General features: G+C 46.7%; 2 protein-coding genes across 6 annotated transcripts in view; both read right to left on the bottom strand.

Moving 5' to 3' along the window:
- Positions 1 to 1173, bottom strand: part of SLC35H1 (solute carrier family 35 member H1) — a 31479-nt gene extending 30306 nt beyond the window's left edge. Inside the window, exon 1 of the mRNA XM_073559319.1 lies at positions 1153 to 1173. The gene's annotated coding sequence lies outside the window, so the exon portion shown is untranslated. The remainder of the gene's footprint in view (positions 1 to 1152) is intronic.
- Positions 1174 to 14313: 13140 nt separating this feature from the next.
- Positions 14314 to 15334, bottom strand: part of ELMO2 (engulfment and cell motility 2) — an 85077-nt gene continuing 84056 nt past the window's right edge. For all 5 annotated transcript variants that reach the window (XM_073559312.1, XM_073559315.1, XM_073559313.1 and 2 more), the window contains one exon: positions 14314 to 15258. In XM_073559312.1, the coding sequence (XP_073415413.1) occupies positions 15058 to 15258 (201 nt within the window). In that variant the 3' untranslated portion in view covers positions 14314 to 15057. The remainder of the gene's footprint in view (positions 15259 to 15334) is intronic.

The following is a 15334-nucleotide window of genomic DNA, read 5'->3' as shown; positions in this document are numbered from 1 at the left end:
CCATCTGGCTGCACCCTAATATCAGTCTGTTTACCATACTGTACAGCACGATGACAGAAATATGTTCATATGAATTTGGTCTTAAGACAGTTTAGTTGAGGAAGAAACTTATAAATACCCAAAAAGAAAATGAGCAAAAACTAAAGGGGATACTCCCAATATGCCTCAGTGCATTAACCTAAATATCACTGTGTGGCTCATTTCAATTTTTTTTTTACCATAACCAGGTTCCTCGCATCATGTGCCCACATGCTTTTTGCATTTAATAGCCCTCTGTGTCTGTACTGTTACATATTTAGACAGTTAACTGGTTCATGCAGCAACAGGAACACCAGATTCTTATACTAGGGAAGGTCCAAACAATAAAAGCAATTGTTACTACCCACCTTTCGTTTCTCCCCTTTTCCTCATAGACTGTAAGCTTGCGAGCAGGGTCCTCATTCCTCTTGGTATCTGTTATGATCTATGTGTTTATTGTTATGCTGTAATGTCTATTGTCTGTAGAAGTCCCCTCTATAATGTAAAGTGCTGCGGAATATGTTGGAACTATAGAAATAATATTATTATATGTAAATCCGATAAGCACCAAAATCAATAAAATTAATTATAAATTAATTTGTCACCCCCCCCCCCCCCCCCCCCCCGAAGAAGCTGAAACGAAACGCGCATTGGAGTCTATACTCCACTTCCCCCAGGTTGATACGATCCTTCATAGAATATACTACATTTCATCTCTTGTCATTTAAGCTTATCTGTATTTGTAGTCTCATTGTTTGGCCTTTCTTTATCTGCTGCCTTGAGACATCTATGTGTATGTTTATTCTGTGAGATTTTGTTCCATATTATTGCTGCCACTTTTTAGAAAGACTATGCATAGTTTGAGTTATATAGACCTATATCAAATCACGTCATTATGTCTTTTTATTTTGTATTTTTGATTTTTTTTATCTTAGTTTTTTGTACAGTGGGGAAATAAGTATTTGATACACAGGCAATTTTGCAAGTTTTCCCACCTACAAAGAATGGAGAGACCTTTAATCTTTACCTTATGTACACATGAACTGTAAGAGACATAATCTAAAAATAAAAACTCAAAAATCACATTATATGATTTTTAAATAATTAAATTGCATTAAACAAGTATTTGATCACCTGCCAACCAGCAAGAGTTCTGGATCTCATAGACCTGTTAGTTTTTCTTTAAAAAGCCCTCCTACTCTGCAATCATTACCTGTATTAATCACACCTGTTTGAACTCGTTACCTTTAGAAGAAACACCAGGGACAAAATTGTAGACTTCACAAGGCTGGGATGGGCTACAGGATAATAGGCAAGTAGATTGATGAGAAGGCAACTACTGTTGGTGTAATTATTGGAAAATGGAAGAAACACAAGATGACTGTCAACCTTCCTCAGTCTGGGGCTCCATGCAAGACCTTGCCTCGTGGGGTAAGGATAATTCTGAGAAAGGTCAGGAATCATCAGCATAGAAATACATGGGAGGAGCTGGTCAATGACCTGAAGAGAGCTGGGACCACAGTCTCAAACATTACCGTTAGTAACACACTACACCGTCATGGATTAAGATCCTGCAGGCACGTAAGGTCCCCCTGGTCAAGCCAGCACTGCACATGTCCAGGCCCGTGTAAAGGTCGCCAATGACTATCTGGATGATCCAGATGAGGCATGGGAGAAGGTCATGTGGTCAGATGAGACCAAACTATAACTTTTTAGTATCAACTCCACTCGCCCCAAGAACACTGTCCCAACCGTGAAGCATGGTAAGAGAAATATCATACTTTGGGAGTGCTTTTCTGCAACAGTGACAGGACGACTGCACCGTACTGAAGGGAGGATAGATGGGGTCATGTATGGTGAGATTTTGGCCAACAACCTCCTTCCCTTAGCAAGAGTATTGAAGATGGGTCCTGGCTGGGTCTTCCAGCATGACATTGACCTGAAACACACAGCCAGGGCAACTAAGGAATGGCTCCGTAAGAAGCATTTCAAGGTCTTGGAGTGGCCTAGCCAGTTTCCACACATGACCCCAATAGAAAATCTTTGGAGGGAAATTAAACTCAATGTTGCCCAGTGACAGCCCCGAAAGCTAAAAGACCAAAACCAAAATCCCTGTTGCAGTGTGTGCAAACTTGGTCAAGAAGTACAGGAAACATCTAACCTCTGTAATTGCAAACAAAGGTTTCTGTGTCAAATATTAAGTTTTCTATTGTATCAAATACTTATTTCATGCAATTAAATGCAAATAAATTATGTAAAAATCACACAATGCGATTTTCTGTTTTTTTAAATACTGTCTTTCACAGTTGAAGTGTACCTACGATAAAAATTACAGACCTCTTCATTCTTTCGAGGTGAGAAAACTAAAATCGGTAGTTTAGAAAAGAAAATTGGATCAACAAACTATGTTTCAATAAAAAAAATTCTTCTTTATTTCATTCTTTTAAAAAAGTAGTCCAGGCATATTCTACGACTAAGGGCTACGGCCAGAAACACGCAAGAATGCTACATAATTTTACAGTTTGTCTGGAATACTTTTTTTTTAAAAGAATGAAATAAAGAAGACATTTTTTATTAAAATTCAGTTTGCTGATCCAGTTTTCATTTCTAATTTATCTGATGGTCAAACGGAATCTGGATCCTAACTGCAGTATCAGAGGCTACCTATTACATAACACACGGTGAGGCACTATTCCCTTTCTTTTGTTGGTTTCTTTCAATAAAATCGGTAGTGTATCAAATACTGTATATACTCGAGTATAAGCCGAGATTTTCAGCCCATTTTTTTGGGCTGAAAGTCCCCTTCTCGGCTTATACCTGTCATGGTATAGGACATGATTAATGTCCTGCTCTCTCAGGGTTAACTTTTGCTGGCCTCCCTTTGAATCTGGGAGGGGTATTTATACCCACTCCAGACTAGGATTCAGCTATACTGTTGTTCTGGCTGTGTGTCTGACCCCCTGGTGTGCTTGTATACTGCATTGCTTGATTGCCTCCCGTGTATGACCTGGTCTGTCCGCTCACTCTGTTCTCGGTCTCACGTTTTGGTACTATTGTCTTCTCCGGTTCTGACCTCCTGGCTTGGCTATTGCTACTTTGTTACAGTTTGTCCCTATTGTACTGTCTATTGTCCGTTCTGGTTTACTGATCTCTTGCTACGTCCTGACTATCCGTTCTGTCTAAAGGCCCCTTTACATTTAGCGATACACCAGCGATCCCGACAACGATACGACCAGGTCAGGATCGCTCGTGCATCGCTAAATGGTCGCTAGTGAGCTGCCACACAGGCAGATCTCACAGCGATGCAGCAGTGATACAGCGGTCGTTACTTACCTTTCAGACGCGGCGATCCTGACGTCCTCCCGTCCGCGTCCATGCGTCGCTCGTCAGCGCGCCAGCGCGCCAGCAGGAAGCACCCGACGAGAAATGGAGCCAGCCGATCTCGCGCGATCAGCGACAGACAGCAGGGGAGCCGGTTGGAGATAAGTATCACACATAGCGATATTGCTGCTGCGTCACCAAATCGGTGATGCTTTAGCGATATTGCTAGCGATATCGCTATGTGTAAAACCTCCTTAATCCTTTGGTACTGTCATGCTATCTCGTGCTTTGACCCCGGCCTGATCTGGTTTACGTCCCTATGTTCCTTGGTCACCTTGTCCCTTAATTACCCTTCTAGGAGTTTTCCTTCAGCTCCTAGCTCTCTGAAGCTTAGGCGACGCCCCCAGTAGTCATGTGCATATTCATGACTTTAATGAGCGGTCCTGCGTGACGGCTGAAACTTGGAAGAGCTGCAGCGCCGAGACCATGGAAGGAGCAGGGGGGCTGCAGAGACCATACGCCAGGAGGGGGTGAGTATGACGGGGGAGGACCGGGAGCAGAACAATGTTCACCTGTCCCCGTTACACCGCCGCGTTGCTCTGTCCTCCGCGTCCTCTGACTGTGACATTCAGGTCAGAGTGCGCGATGACGTAGTCAGTGAGCGCCCTCTGCCTGAACAGTCGCTGCAGAGGACCCGGGAGACGGAGCGGCGGTGGAACAGGGACCGGTAAATATCGCCAGTGCCTGGGGCCTGAGCCAGCGGCGATGAGAGGTGAATATGTAATTTTTTTTTTTTAATTGCAGCGGCAGCAGCAATATATGGGGGGTATTTATCTATGAAGCATCTTCTTGGGCCACCATTAACCCTTGTGCAGCATTTTATGGGGGGTATTTATCTATGAAGCATCTTCTTGGGCCACCATTAACCCTTGTGCAGCATTTTATGGAGGGTATTTATCTATGGAGCATCTTCTTGGGCCACCATTAACCCTTGTGCAGCATTTTATGGGGGGTATTTATCTATGGAGCATCTTCTTGGGCCACCATTAACCCTTGTGCAGCATTTTATGGGGGTATTTATCGATGGAGCATCTTCTTGGGCCAACATTAACCCTTGTGCAGCATTTTATGGGGGGTATTTATCAATGGAGCATCTTCTTGGGCCACCATTAACCCTTGTGCAGCACCATCCTCGGCTTATACCCGAGTCAATAAGTTTTCCCAGTTTTTTTGTGGCAAAATAAGGGGGTCTCAGCTAATACTCGAGTATATACGGTACTTACTTTCCCCAATATAGTGGGCACATACCCCAAGCATTCAAAATACCTAAACAAAATAAGTACTAGTAAAGCTTTGGAAAAAGTCAGATTAACACAATCGGGTTCTCAATTGTCTCAGGAGGCTGTTGAGTTTAGGTTGGGAAACTCATGGCCGTCCGTGAATCTATGGACCGTGAAACACAGATGTGAGGGGTAGTGGCTTTTTAGGTCTCATCTGGAAAATTCACATGGAAGTTTATTCTGGATAAGAAGCGTCACAGTGCAGACACTAAAGTTAGGAACACAAGACATTAATTTTAGGTAGTAGCACACATCTGCTTCACTTGCACTTCAGCTATCATTGATATCGGGCTCTTGGAGTTTACAAATGTCAGGACTCAACCAGATGTCAGTGATTTTTCTGGTAAGCAAAAAAAAAAATTGTCCAGTTCTCATCAGTGTTTTAGATAAGAGTTTCATTAGTGTCAGTTTTTACCATCAGTGATTTTCCTATACGAATAAAAAAATAAAATACCAACCTTGTCATATTCACTATATCGATAAAAACGGTTAGCGCACAGTTTACACTGAGGCCATTCATGTGATGTCCATGATTTTTCAAGGACTAGTCGTAAACATATATGGGTCATTTTTGATGGGTGACCAGGGTCAAAAGCAGACATGTCTCCATGATTTATTTATTTATTTTTTAACATGGTCATAAGAACAGCTACATGCATAATAATGAGTAAATGTTCTGTGAAAAACACAAATAGAACACACATAAAAAAAACATTGGAATGAGAAGTGTAAATGAGGCCTTGATTGAATTTTTTCTTAATTTTGGAAAAATGTATTATGTTGTACCGAGCATTTGTGTCTTTTCAATAGTGGGTAAACAGCAGATACCTTTGTACCCCACTGACGTCTCTGTACATGAGACCACTGAAGGCTGTTGCTGCAGCTCGTGTTAAGCTTCTATTTGCTGCTACCAATTTTGCGGAATAGAAATACTCAATTAGATGCAACCATGTTTCACTAGACATAACGTACTGGAATGGGTCCAAAACACAGATAGCACTTGTATGTGAAAATTAGACTTCTGAATGAGCCTTACGTGTCAGTTGAGGAGTTGAAGGAGAGATTTATACAGAAACAATGTGGAGTATTCCAATTGGTCACTGGATGTGATCATAAATGGCCATTTACACGGAAAGCACACTCGTACCAGTGATTGTCTGATATGAGGCCATTCACATGTCTGATTTTTTGAGGACTGATCCGTCTGCAAACAATCACGGAGACATGTCCAATTTTGATCCAAAGGTTGGATCAAAAGGAGACTTTTGTGTACTCACCGTAAAATCTCTTTCTCTTAGCCTCTAATTGGGGGACACAGAACCATGGGTGTTATGCTGCTGTTCACTCATGCATAATCTGAAACAGATTAACTATGGCTCCTCCTCTGCAGTATACACCCCTGGACGGCTTTAGCCTTCTCCAGTTTTGTGCAAAAGCATTAGGAGCAATATAACAGAAAACATAACCATGCCTGTAAGAAGGCCACTATGCACGAGCTGAAAGAACAATATGAGAACTCAACCGTAACAACTGCCCGTAAGGGCAACAGGGTGGGAGCTGTGTCCCCCAATTAGAGGCTAAGAGAAAGAGATTTTACGGTGAGTACACAAAAATCTCCTTTACTCTGTCGCCTCATTGGGGGGACACAGAACCATGGGACGTCCCAAAGCAGTCCCTGGGTGGGAAGCAATGGATGAATATTGTGCAGACAGGATCCTAAACTTGGGCCACTGCCGCCTGCAGAACCCGTCTACCCAGGCTCGCGTCCGCTGAGGACTGGGCATGAACTCTGTAGTGTTTGGTAAACGTGTGTAGGCTAGTCCAAGTGGCCGCCTTACACACTTGTTGAGCCGAAGCCTGGTGCCGAATGGCCCAGGAGGCCCCTACCGCCCGTGTAGAGTGTGCCGTAATACCAGCCGGAAGAGGAGAATTTTTAAGGCGGTAAGCCTCTTGTATAGTGGATTTGATCCACCTGGCGAGGGTAGCCTTGGAAGCCGGCAGACCCTGGCGGACGCCTTCCGGAAGAAGGAAAAGGGAATCAGACTTCTGGAAGGGCGCAGTCCTAGACACGTATATACGCAATGCTCTGACGAGGTCAAGCGTATGCAGAGCCTTCTCCACTATGAACCGGAAGCGGGCAAAGGGATGACAGTGAAATTTCCTCATTGAGGTGGAAGTTGGACACAACCTTCGAAAGGAAGGATGGGACCTTACGGAGAACTACCTTGTCCTGGTGAAAAGCCAGGAAGGGCCGTCTGCAAGAGAGTGCCGACAGTTCAGACACCCTGCGTAGCGAGGTGATTGCCACCAGAAAGACCACCTTCTGGGATAGAAGGCGAAGTGGGACTTCCCTAAGGGGTTCGAATGGAGGTCCCTGCAATGCAGTCAGGACCAGGTTGAGGTCCCACGTTTCTAGTGGCCGTCTGTAGGGGGGAACCAATCGGGAAACCCCCTGAAGAAAAGTCCTTACTTGTGGCTTGTTAGCAATGCGTCTTTGAAAAAGAACTGATAGCGCTGACACCTGGCTCTTAAGGGAGCCCAGGGACAGTCTGGCCTCCTGACCTGATTGGAGAAAACCAAGCACTTTGGGGAGTGAAAAAGGGAGTGGGATCTGGTCACGAGATTCGCACCAGGTAAAGAATGCTCTCCAGGTATGGTAATAAATCTTGGCAGAGGCTGGCTTCCGTGCCCTGATCATGGTTCTAGTGACGTCCCGTGAGAGCCCTGCCTGGGTTAGAACCCAGGTCTCAAGGGCCACGCTGCCAAATTGAGAGCCCCTGAATTCTAGTGGAAGAATGGGCCTTTTGACAGAAGATCGGGACGGTTGGGGAGACGCCAGGGGGCGTCTGCTGTAAGTTGTATGATGTCGGCGTACCATGTACGTCTGGGCCAGTCTGGAGCGATTAGGATGGTTGGAACTCCTTCTTGTTTGATCTTCCTCACCATTCTAGATATCAGGGGGAGAGGTGGAAAAATGTACAGAAGCTGGAACTGGGTCCAGTCCTGAACCAGGGCATCCGCTCCGAGCGACCGCGAATCGTGTGTTCTTGCCATGAAGTTGGAGACCTTGGCACTGAAATGGGATGCCATTAGGTCCATGTCCGGGGTCCCCCAGCGATGGCAGATCTGGCGAAAAATTTCGGGACGGAGAGACCACTCTCCCGAGTCCACTCCTTGTCTGCTGAGGAAGTCGGCTTCCCAGTTGTCCACATCCGGAATGTGGACCGCAGAGAGTACCGACCCTGTGTCTTCCGCCCAGTGGAGGATGTGTGTCACTTCTCTCATCGCCTGGGTACTGTGTGTCCCACCTTGGTGGTTCACATATTCCACAGCCGCGACATTGTCCGATTGTACTCTGATATGAGAGGCTGCCAGTAAGTGAGGAAAGGCTCTCAACGCCAGGAGGATGGCATGAATTTCCAGGATGTTGATGGGCATGTTCGCCTCCACTGGTGACCACTTGCCCTGTGATGTAAGTGCACCGCACCCCAACCCGTCAGACTCGCGTCGTGGTCACTGGTCAGGACCTTCCATTGACCTGTGAGAAAGGATTTCCCCTTCGCGAGTGAGGTTGGTTTGAGCCACCAGAGCAGGGACCTCTGGGTTAACGATGTTAGCTGAAACTCCCTGTCGAGGGAAAAAGGATTCCTGTCCCAGGACTTGAGAATGGCTAGTTGAAGAGGCCTGAGGTGAAACTGGGCAAATGGGACCGCTTCCATTGCTGCCGCCATCCTGCCGAGGACTCTCATGGCAAACCGGAGAGATCGGGGGGGGGCTGCGAAGGAGGATGCGGATTCCTAGACGGAGAGCCAGTGCCTTGTCCTTGGGAAGGAGCACCAGACCCCTGGAGGTGTCGAATAGCATCCCCAGGAAGGACAGAGACTGACTCGGAGTAGTCGATGACTTTTGTAGGTTGACTAACCAGTCCAGGCGACTCAGAGTGTCGATTGTGATTGAGATGCTGAGCTTGCAGTCCTTGAAGGTGGAAGCCTTGATGAGATCGTCCAGGTATGGAACAACTACTATGCCTCTGGAGTGTAGAACGTCCGTGGTGGCTGCCATGATCTTGGTAAACGTTCTGGGAGCCGTGGCGAGTCCGAACGGGAGAGCCTCAAACTGGTAGTGGTCCTGGTTGATTGCGAACCTGAGAAATCTCTGATGGGCGGGAGCAATCGGTATATGCAGGGATGCGTCTTGTATGTCTATGGAGGCGAGATATTCTCCCTGCTCCATGGACGCAATGATGGACCGAAGGGACTCCATGCGAAAATGACGAACCCCTACATATTTGTTGAGTTGTTTTAGGTCCAATATGGGCCATATGCTGCCTCCTTTCTTGGGGACTACGAATAGATTGGAGTAGAACCCTCGGAAGCGCTCGGCCGCGGGAACCGGTACTATGACTCCTGTTTGAAGAAGGGAGGAAACCGCTTGGTAAAAGGCACGAGCCTTGGCTGGCGGTTTTGGGGAAAGAGAGAGGAAGAACCGGTTCGGTGGGTTGGAAGTGAACTCGATCTTGTATCCGGAAGACACTATTTCCCTGACCCACCTGTCTTCTGTAATAGGCAGCCAGACTTGCTGAAAGAGCAAAAGTCGTCCGCCTACGGGTGGGGTGTCTTCCGGAGTTCGTGAGTCATGAGGAGGAGAAAGTCTGAGGTTTTCCTCCTTTGGGCTTTGACTGGCCTGCTTTTGGCTGCCAGGTCTTGTCCGGCCTTTGCGTCGACCGTGAGTTGTCCCTGCATGGAGAACGATCATGATTTTGTGCTGGGCGCGAGATGGACCAGCCCGAAGAATTCCGAAAGGATCGGAATCGTGTTTGGTTACTCTTTTTGTAAGTGCGTTTAGGTTTTAGTTGAGGGAGAGAGGTACTCTTACCCCCGGTGGCGTTGGATATCACTGTGTCCAACTTTTCACCAAAAAGCCGCCCACTGAGGTACGGGAGGTGCGTGAGGGACTTCTTTGAGGCCGCGTCCGCTTTCCATTCTCGCAGCCAGAGGATACGCCGAATCGTAATGGCGTTTGATGCTATCCCAGCTACACCCCTTGCTGAATCCAGAGCTGCATGAAGCATGTAATCTGCTACAACTGCTATTTGAACCGCTTGGTCCGACAGCTCAGGGGTTGGTGCTTGGAGGCCATCTTGTAATTCTTTGGCCCAAGCCACAATGGCTTTGGCAGCCCAAATTGAAGCAAACGTGGGAGCCAGGGAGGCCCCTGCAGCCTCAAAAATTGAACGCGCCATGCGTTCTACCTGCCGGTCTGCTGCGTCCCTGAGGGTTGAGCTGTCTGGCAGTGAGAGGAGAGCCTGTGCTGCTAGTCTAGAGACTGGGGGGGGTCCACTTCGGGTGGATCTGTCCATTCCTTGGTGTCCTTCTGCGGGAAGGGGTACCTTGCCTCTAAATATTCGCGATTTGAGAATTTCTTCTCTGGCTGTGAGAACTGCTTGTTAAGGATCGTCTTAAATTCTGGGTGATTAGAGAAGACCTTAGGCGGTTTTAGAACACCTTCAAACGAAATCTTGTGCTCTGGAGCCTCCAGGGGCGGATCAGAAATATCCAGCACCTGATGGATGGAAGAGATTACGTCTTCAACTAGCGCAGTATTGCTAGGGGGAATTGGGATCCCTCCGTTTCGTTGTCTGAGGCGGAGTCACAGATGCCTTTCGAATCTTGTGTATCGCTGAGGCGTCCCCTGGTGGGTGAACTGGGGCGGAGGTTTTCTGTGGTCGGGGATCGCTGTGGAGATCTGCGTTGTCTGTCTCTGGTAGGGGACAGTCTAGGTGACCTGGAACTATGGTGTCTCTCCCTAGAGGGGGATGACCGTGTGCTATGGGATGACGCAGATGACCGCAACCTGTGGGTCCGCTTACGTCTGGATGTGACCGGGACGTCATGTCCCTGAGTCGAGCTCTCCCTTTGCTGGGTAATGTTCGTAGCCAAGGCATGACCCTGCAGAGCCTGAAGCAATGTGGAGGTTAGGTTATCTATAGACTGCGTCATAGATTGCGACATCTGAGTAGCCCATTCCGGCGTGGTAGCAGACACCGAAGCATTGGTAGGGGCTTCTTGGGGATCTGACCCAGTGATACAGTCCCGGCAGTGCGGTACATGCTGCCACTGGGGAGAGTGGTTTTGCAGGCTGTGCAGAATGCATAAAAGCAGTCCTGCCTGGTTCTCTTGGACCTTGAGCCCAGCATAGTGCACAGAGTGCAGAAAGGCTGGCTATGCAGAGGACCTACAGGGGTGGCTATGCAGAGGAACCTATAGGGGAGCCTTATAGGGAATATGGATTCACAGCCGAGTAAAAAACCCAGCTGTGATCTTACCCCACACCAGTGTGCCCATAGGTCCAGCGCCGAAGATCCGCAGTCCTGTGCCCCCCGGAGACTGGCTGGCCTGGTCCTGCTGATGTCCTGTAGCAGAAATGGCCGCCGAGAAGAAGAGGAAGGGGAAGAAGGGGCGGAGAGCTGAAAAAGCGCGTTAGAGCTGTGAAAAAACGCGCCCTGTCTCGATCCGCCCCCTCTATCACACTGTAGAGTGTCATATTTGTCATCCGGGGGGGGGGGGGGCAGATTCGGCTAGGCCGAAACCGCGGCCTAAATTAGATGCCGGATGCCCAGAAGGGCTCCAGGCCAGCGCGGAAGTCTGGGAGGGGGTCGGATCTGAACCGGACTCCCCCGGATCTAAAGGCAGGATAGAGGTGGGGCTATAAGCGGAAGGGGGGCCCTGTGAGGGGTCCCTCTGAAGCACGATAGAGCTGGTGCTGCCGCAGAGACAGGGGTGCGGCGAGCCCTGTGTCTCTATTGTGCCATGCCTGCACTCCCCCCGGCCCCGACAGGAGACCACAGCTGGGCTGGGGTCCCTGGATGCAGCCGCAGTGTGCTGCATATGCTGCTGGGAGCTGCAGAGTGCTGCCTGTACAGACCCTACCTGAGGCGTCTCAACCTAATGCTCCCAGAGGGGGATTAGGGAGGATGCTGCTGTCACCATCAGGGGGCTTTATCCTCGCCTCAACCTCAACCCGAAAACCAAAAGGAATTGGGGAAGTAGGGGGGTCTCGATTTCGAACCAGCACCCGAAGGACTGGGGAAGGAGTGACATAGGGAAAAGCCATCTCGACTTCAACTGGGCACTCCGTAATAGGGGACCAAGGAAGGAGCCATGTCGGGAGTCTCACAAGAGACCCACTTTTCTTCATCTGTAATCCCGTCGGAAAAGAATTAAAAAAAATTTTTCTAGGTGTGCCTCCTATGCGACACTAAGCAAAAACTGGAGAAGGCTAACGCCGTCCAGGGGTGTATACTGCAGAGGAGGAGCCATAGTTAATCTTTTTCAGATTATGCATAGTGTCGCCTCCTAGTGGACAGCAGCATAACACCCATGGTTCTGTGTCCCCCAATGAGGCGACAGAGTAATTGGCAATGGAAATAAATGGGTCTGTGAAAATCGGAAAGCAATCGGAAGACATCAGAGTGCAGTCTGGTTTTCTCGGACTGTCAGAATGGAGAAGGTGGAGAAACTTTCTTTTTTTATTTTAATTTTTTATGTACAAGAAAAATCTGATGATACTCATACCAAACTTTCATCAGAATAAGCTATCAGTTTTTCTAGTAGTGGAAAAATCAAATGTGTGAATGAGCCCATAGGGTCAATTTACACTGTGCAATTATCAGGAAAGAGTGTTTTTAGGATCACTCATTTACGGACAATTGGGCTGTTTAAACAGGCTGTCAGTCACCTGACGAGCGAGCAAAATGCACTTATTTTTACGTCTGCTTACAAATCACTGATCTTGGTAGCCAATGGAGAAATTATAGAAATTTTACTGTATATCTGTTCTACCTTCAGTAGCAAATACATGCATCTACCACCCACAACACTTATATACTGGCATTTTGTGAATACATATTTTTAATGCAATCTACAGTGGGTACAGAAAGTATTCAGACCCCTTTAAATTTTTCACTCTGTTTCATTGCAGCCTTTTAGTAAATTCAAAAAAATTCATTTTTTTTCTCATTAATATACACTCTGCACCCCATCTTGACTGAAAAAAAAAAACAACAGAAATGTAGACATTTTTGCAAATTTATTAAAAAAGAAAAACTGAAATATCACATGGTCATAAGTATTCAGACCCTTTGCTTAGACACTTATATTTAAGTCACATGCTGTCCATTTCCTTGTGATCCTCCTTGAGATGGTTCTACTCCTTCATTGTAGTCCAGCTGTGTTTAATTAAACTGATAGGACTTGATTTGTGAAGGCACACACCTGTCTATATAAGACCTCACAGCGCATGTCAGACCAAATGAGAATCATGAGGTTAAAGGAACTGGCCAAGGAGCTCAGAGACAGAATTGTGGCAACTCACAGATCTGGCCAAATAATTTCTGCAGTATTCAAGGTTCCTAAGAGCACAGTGGCCTCCATAATCTTTAAATGGAAGAAGTTTGGAACCACCAGAAGTCTTCCTAGACCTGGCTGTCCAGCCACACTGAGCAATCATGGGAGAAGAGTCTTGGTGAGAGAGGTAAAGAAAACCCCAAGGTCACTGTGGCTGACCTCCATAGATGCAGATGGGAGAAAGTTCCACAAAGTCAACTATCACCGCAACCCTTCACCAGTCGGGCATTTATGGCAGAGTGGCCCGACGGAAGCCTCTCCTCAGTGCAAGACATATGAAAGCCTGCATAGAGTTTGCTAAAAAACACATGAAGGACTCCCAGACTGTGAGAAATAAGATTCTCTGGTCTGATAAAACGAAGATAGAACTAACTTTTTTGTGATAATTCTAAGCGGTATGTGTGGAGAAAACGAGGCACTGCTCATCACCTGCCCAATACAATCCCAACAGTGAAATATGGTGGTGGCAGCATCATGCTATGGGGGTGTTTTTAGCTGCATGGACAGGATGAATGGTTGCCACTGAAGGAAACATGAATGCAGCCAAGTACAGAGATATCCTGAATGAAAACCTCTTCCAGAGTGCTCTGGACCTCAGACTGGGCCGAATGTTCACCTTCCAACAAGACAATGACCCCAAGCTCACAGCTAAAATAACAAAGGAGTGGCTTCAGAACAACTCTGACCATTCTTGACTGGCCCAGCCAGAGCCCTGACCTAAACCCAATTGAGCATCTCTGGAGAGACATGAAAATGGCTGTCCACCATCCAACCTGACAGAACTGGAGAGGATCTGCAAGGAAGAATGGAAAGAGGATCCCCAAATCCAGGTGTGAAAAACTTGTTGCATCATTCCTAAGAAGACTCATGGCTGTACTAGCTCAAAAGGGTGCTTCTACTCAATACTGAGCAAAGGGTCTGAATACTTATGACCATGTTATATTTTGTTTTTTCTTTTTTAACAAATTCGCAAAAATTTCTACTTTCCTTTTTTTTATTCAGTTAAGATGGGGTGCAGAGTGTACACTAATGAGAACAAAAATGAACTTTTTTGAATTTATCAAATGGCTGCAGTGAAACAAAGAGTGAAAAATGTAAAGGGGTCTGAATACTTTCCATACCCACTGTATATCTTCTTATTTCTATACAGTGGTGCTGACATAATTGGGAATTACCTAGAGGTGTACTTCTGATGAACTTACAGAGCACCAATGAAATGGAGACTTACATGTCAGTCAATGATTTATTAGTAACATTGCATTACATATTATTTTGGATATCAACCTCCTGTACCTTGACATATCCCCAAACATTCAAATTCACCATCCCAGTGGTCATTTACAGGTTTATGGGATGAGATTCGTACCTCGTGAAGAAGGCTTTTGTACAGAAATGAAAAAGTCGTCCACATTTGCACCAACTTCTTAACAAAGAGGAAGGTATGACAATAAAATGAAAGGCTCACGGAAATCCTGTTACAAGACAGAACATGCCTCACAGGCAAAATGAAAGAAGAGGACCGATTGTGCTTTTACGTAGCACATTGTGCACAAATGCCTGTGATTGTGCCGCACTCCATTATGGAGGGGATGATAAGGACCAGCAATCTGATTGGATAAGCAATCTCTAATATTAAGGCAAATATGGAATTGAACCGATTTGGACCCTACAGAGCTACTGACCATAGAATAAGCAGCATTCTTCAGTACCAAGTAGAAAATGGAGCTGGAGAAACAGGGCAGCTGGTAGTTGGGAACTGTAACCCAGAATTTCATGGAAGACCCTCACTGCTCTTCTGAAAACATCTGTCCAATGGGAGCTCTTCTGAGGACTGGGCCTATAGCTGGGTGGTGGGCATGGATCTGTAATACATAAGCCCCCCTCCCTCAGGGTAGACCTGGTTTGTTACACAGCTTGTTAATGAGAGGTGTCTCCCTACATGGGTGTGCACGTCCTCCATGCTGTGGTCCAGATCAGCCATAGTGGTAGACAAAGTCATAACTGCTGGGCTCTTTGGGGATTGGAGGAGGCACCTCAGGAATCTGTATGTTCTCCAGATCCAGCAAACGCAATTTCATCTCCATACTCAGCAAAGTGTCCATGTCACTGCGGGTCAGCTCACTGCTCATCTCTCTGCCCAGGAGAGCATTCACTCCATCAATCCAGATGCAGTACTAGTGAGAATGAGAGTTGAAAGGTCAAATATATGCCTCAAAACAATTCTAAAAATGGATATAAAAAAGGCAGTCC

This window comes from Dendrobates tinctorius, unplaced genomic scaffold (genome assembly GCF_039654945.1).
Source record: "Dendrobates tinctorius isolate UK_male_01 unplaced genomic scaffold, ASM3965494v1 ptg000270l, whole genome shotgun sequence".
Classification (NCBI taxonomy): Eukaryota; Metazoa; Chordata; class Amphibia; order Anura; family Dendrobatidae; genus Dendrobates; species Dendrobates tinctorius.
Note: the sequence above shows the minus strand (reverse complement) of the source record. Positions and strands in the feature narration are given on the sequence as shown.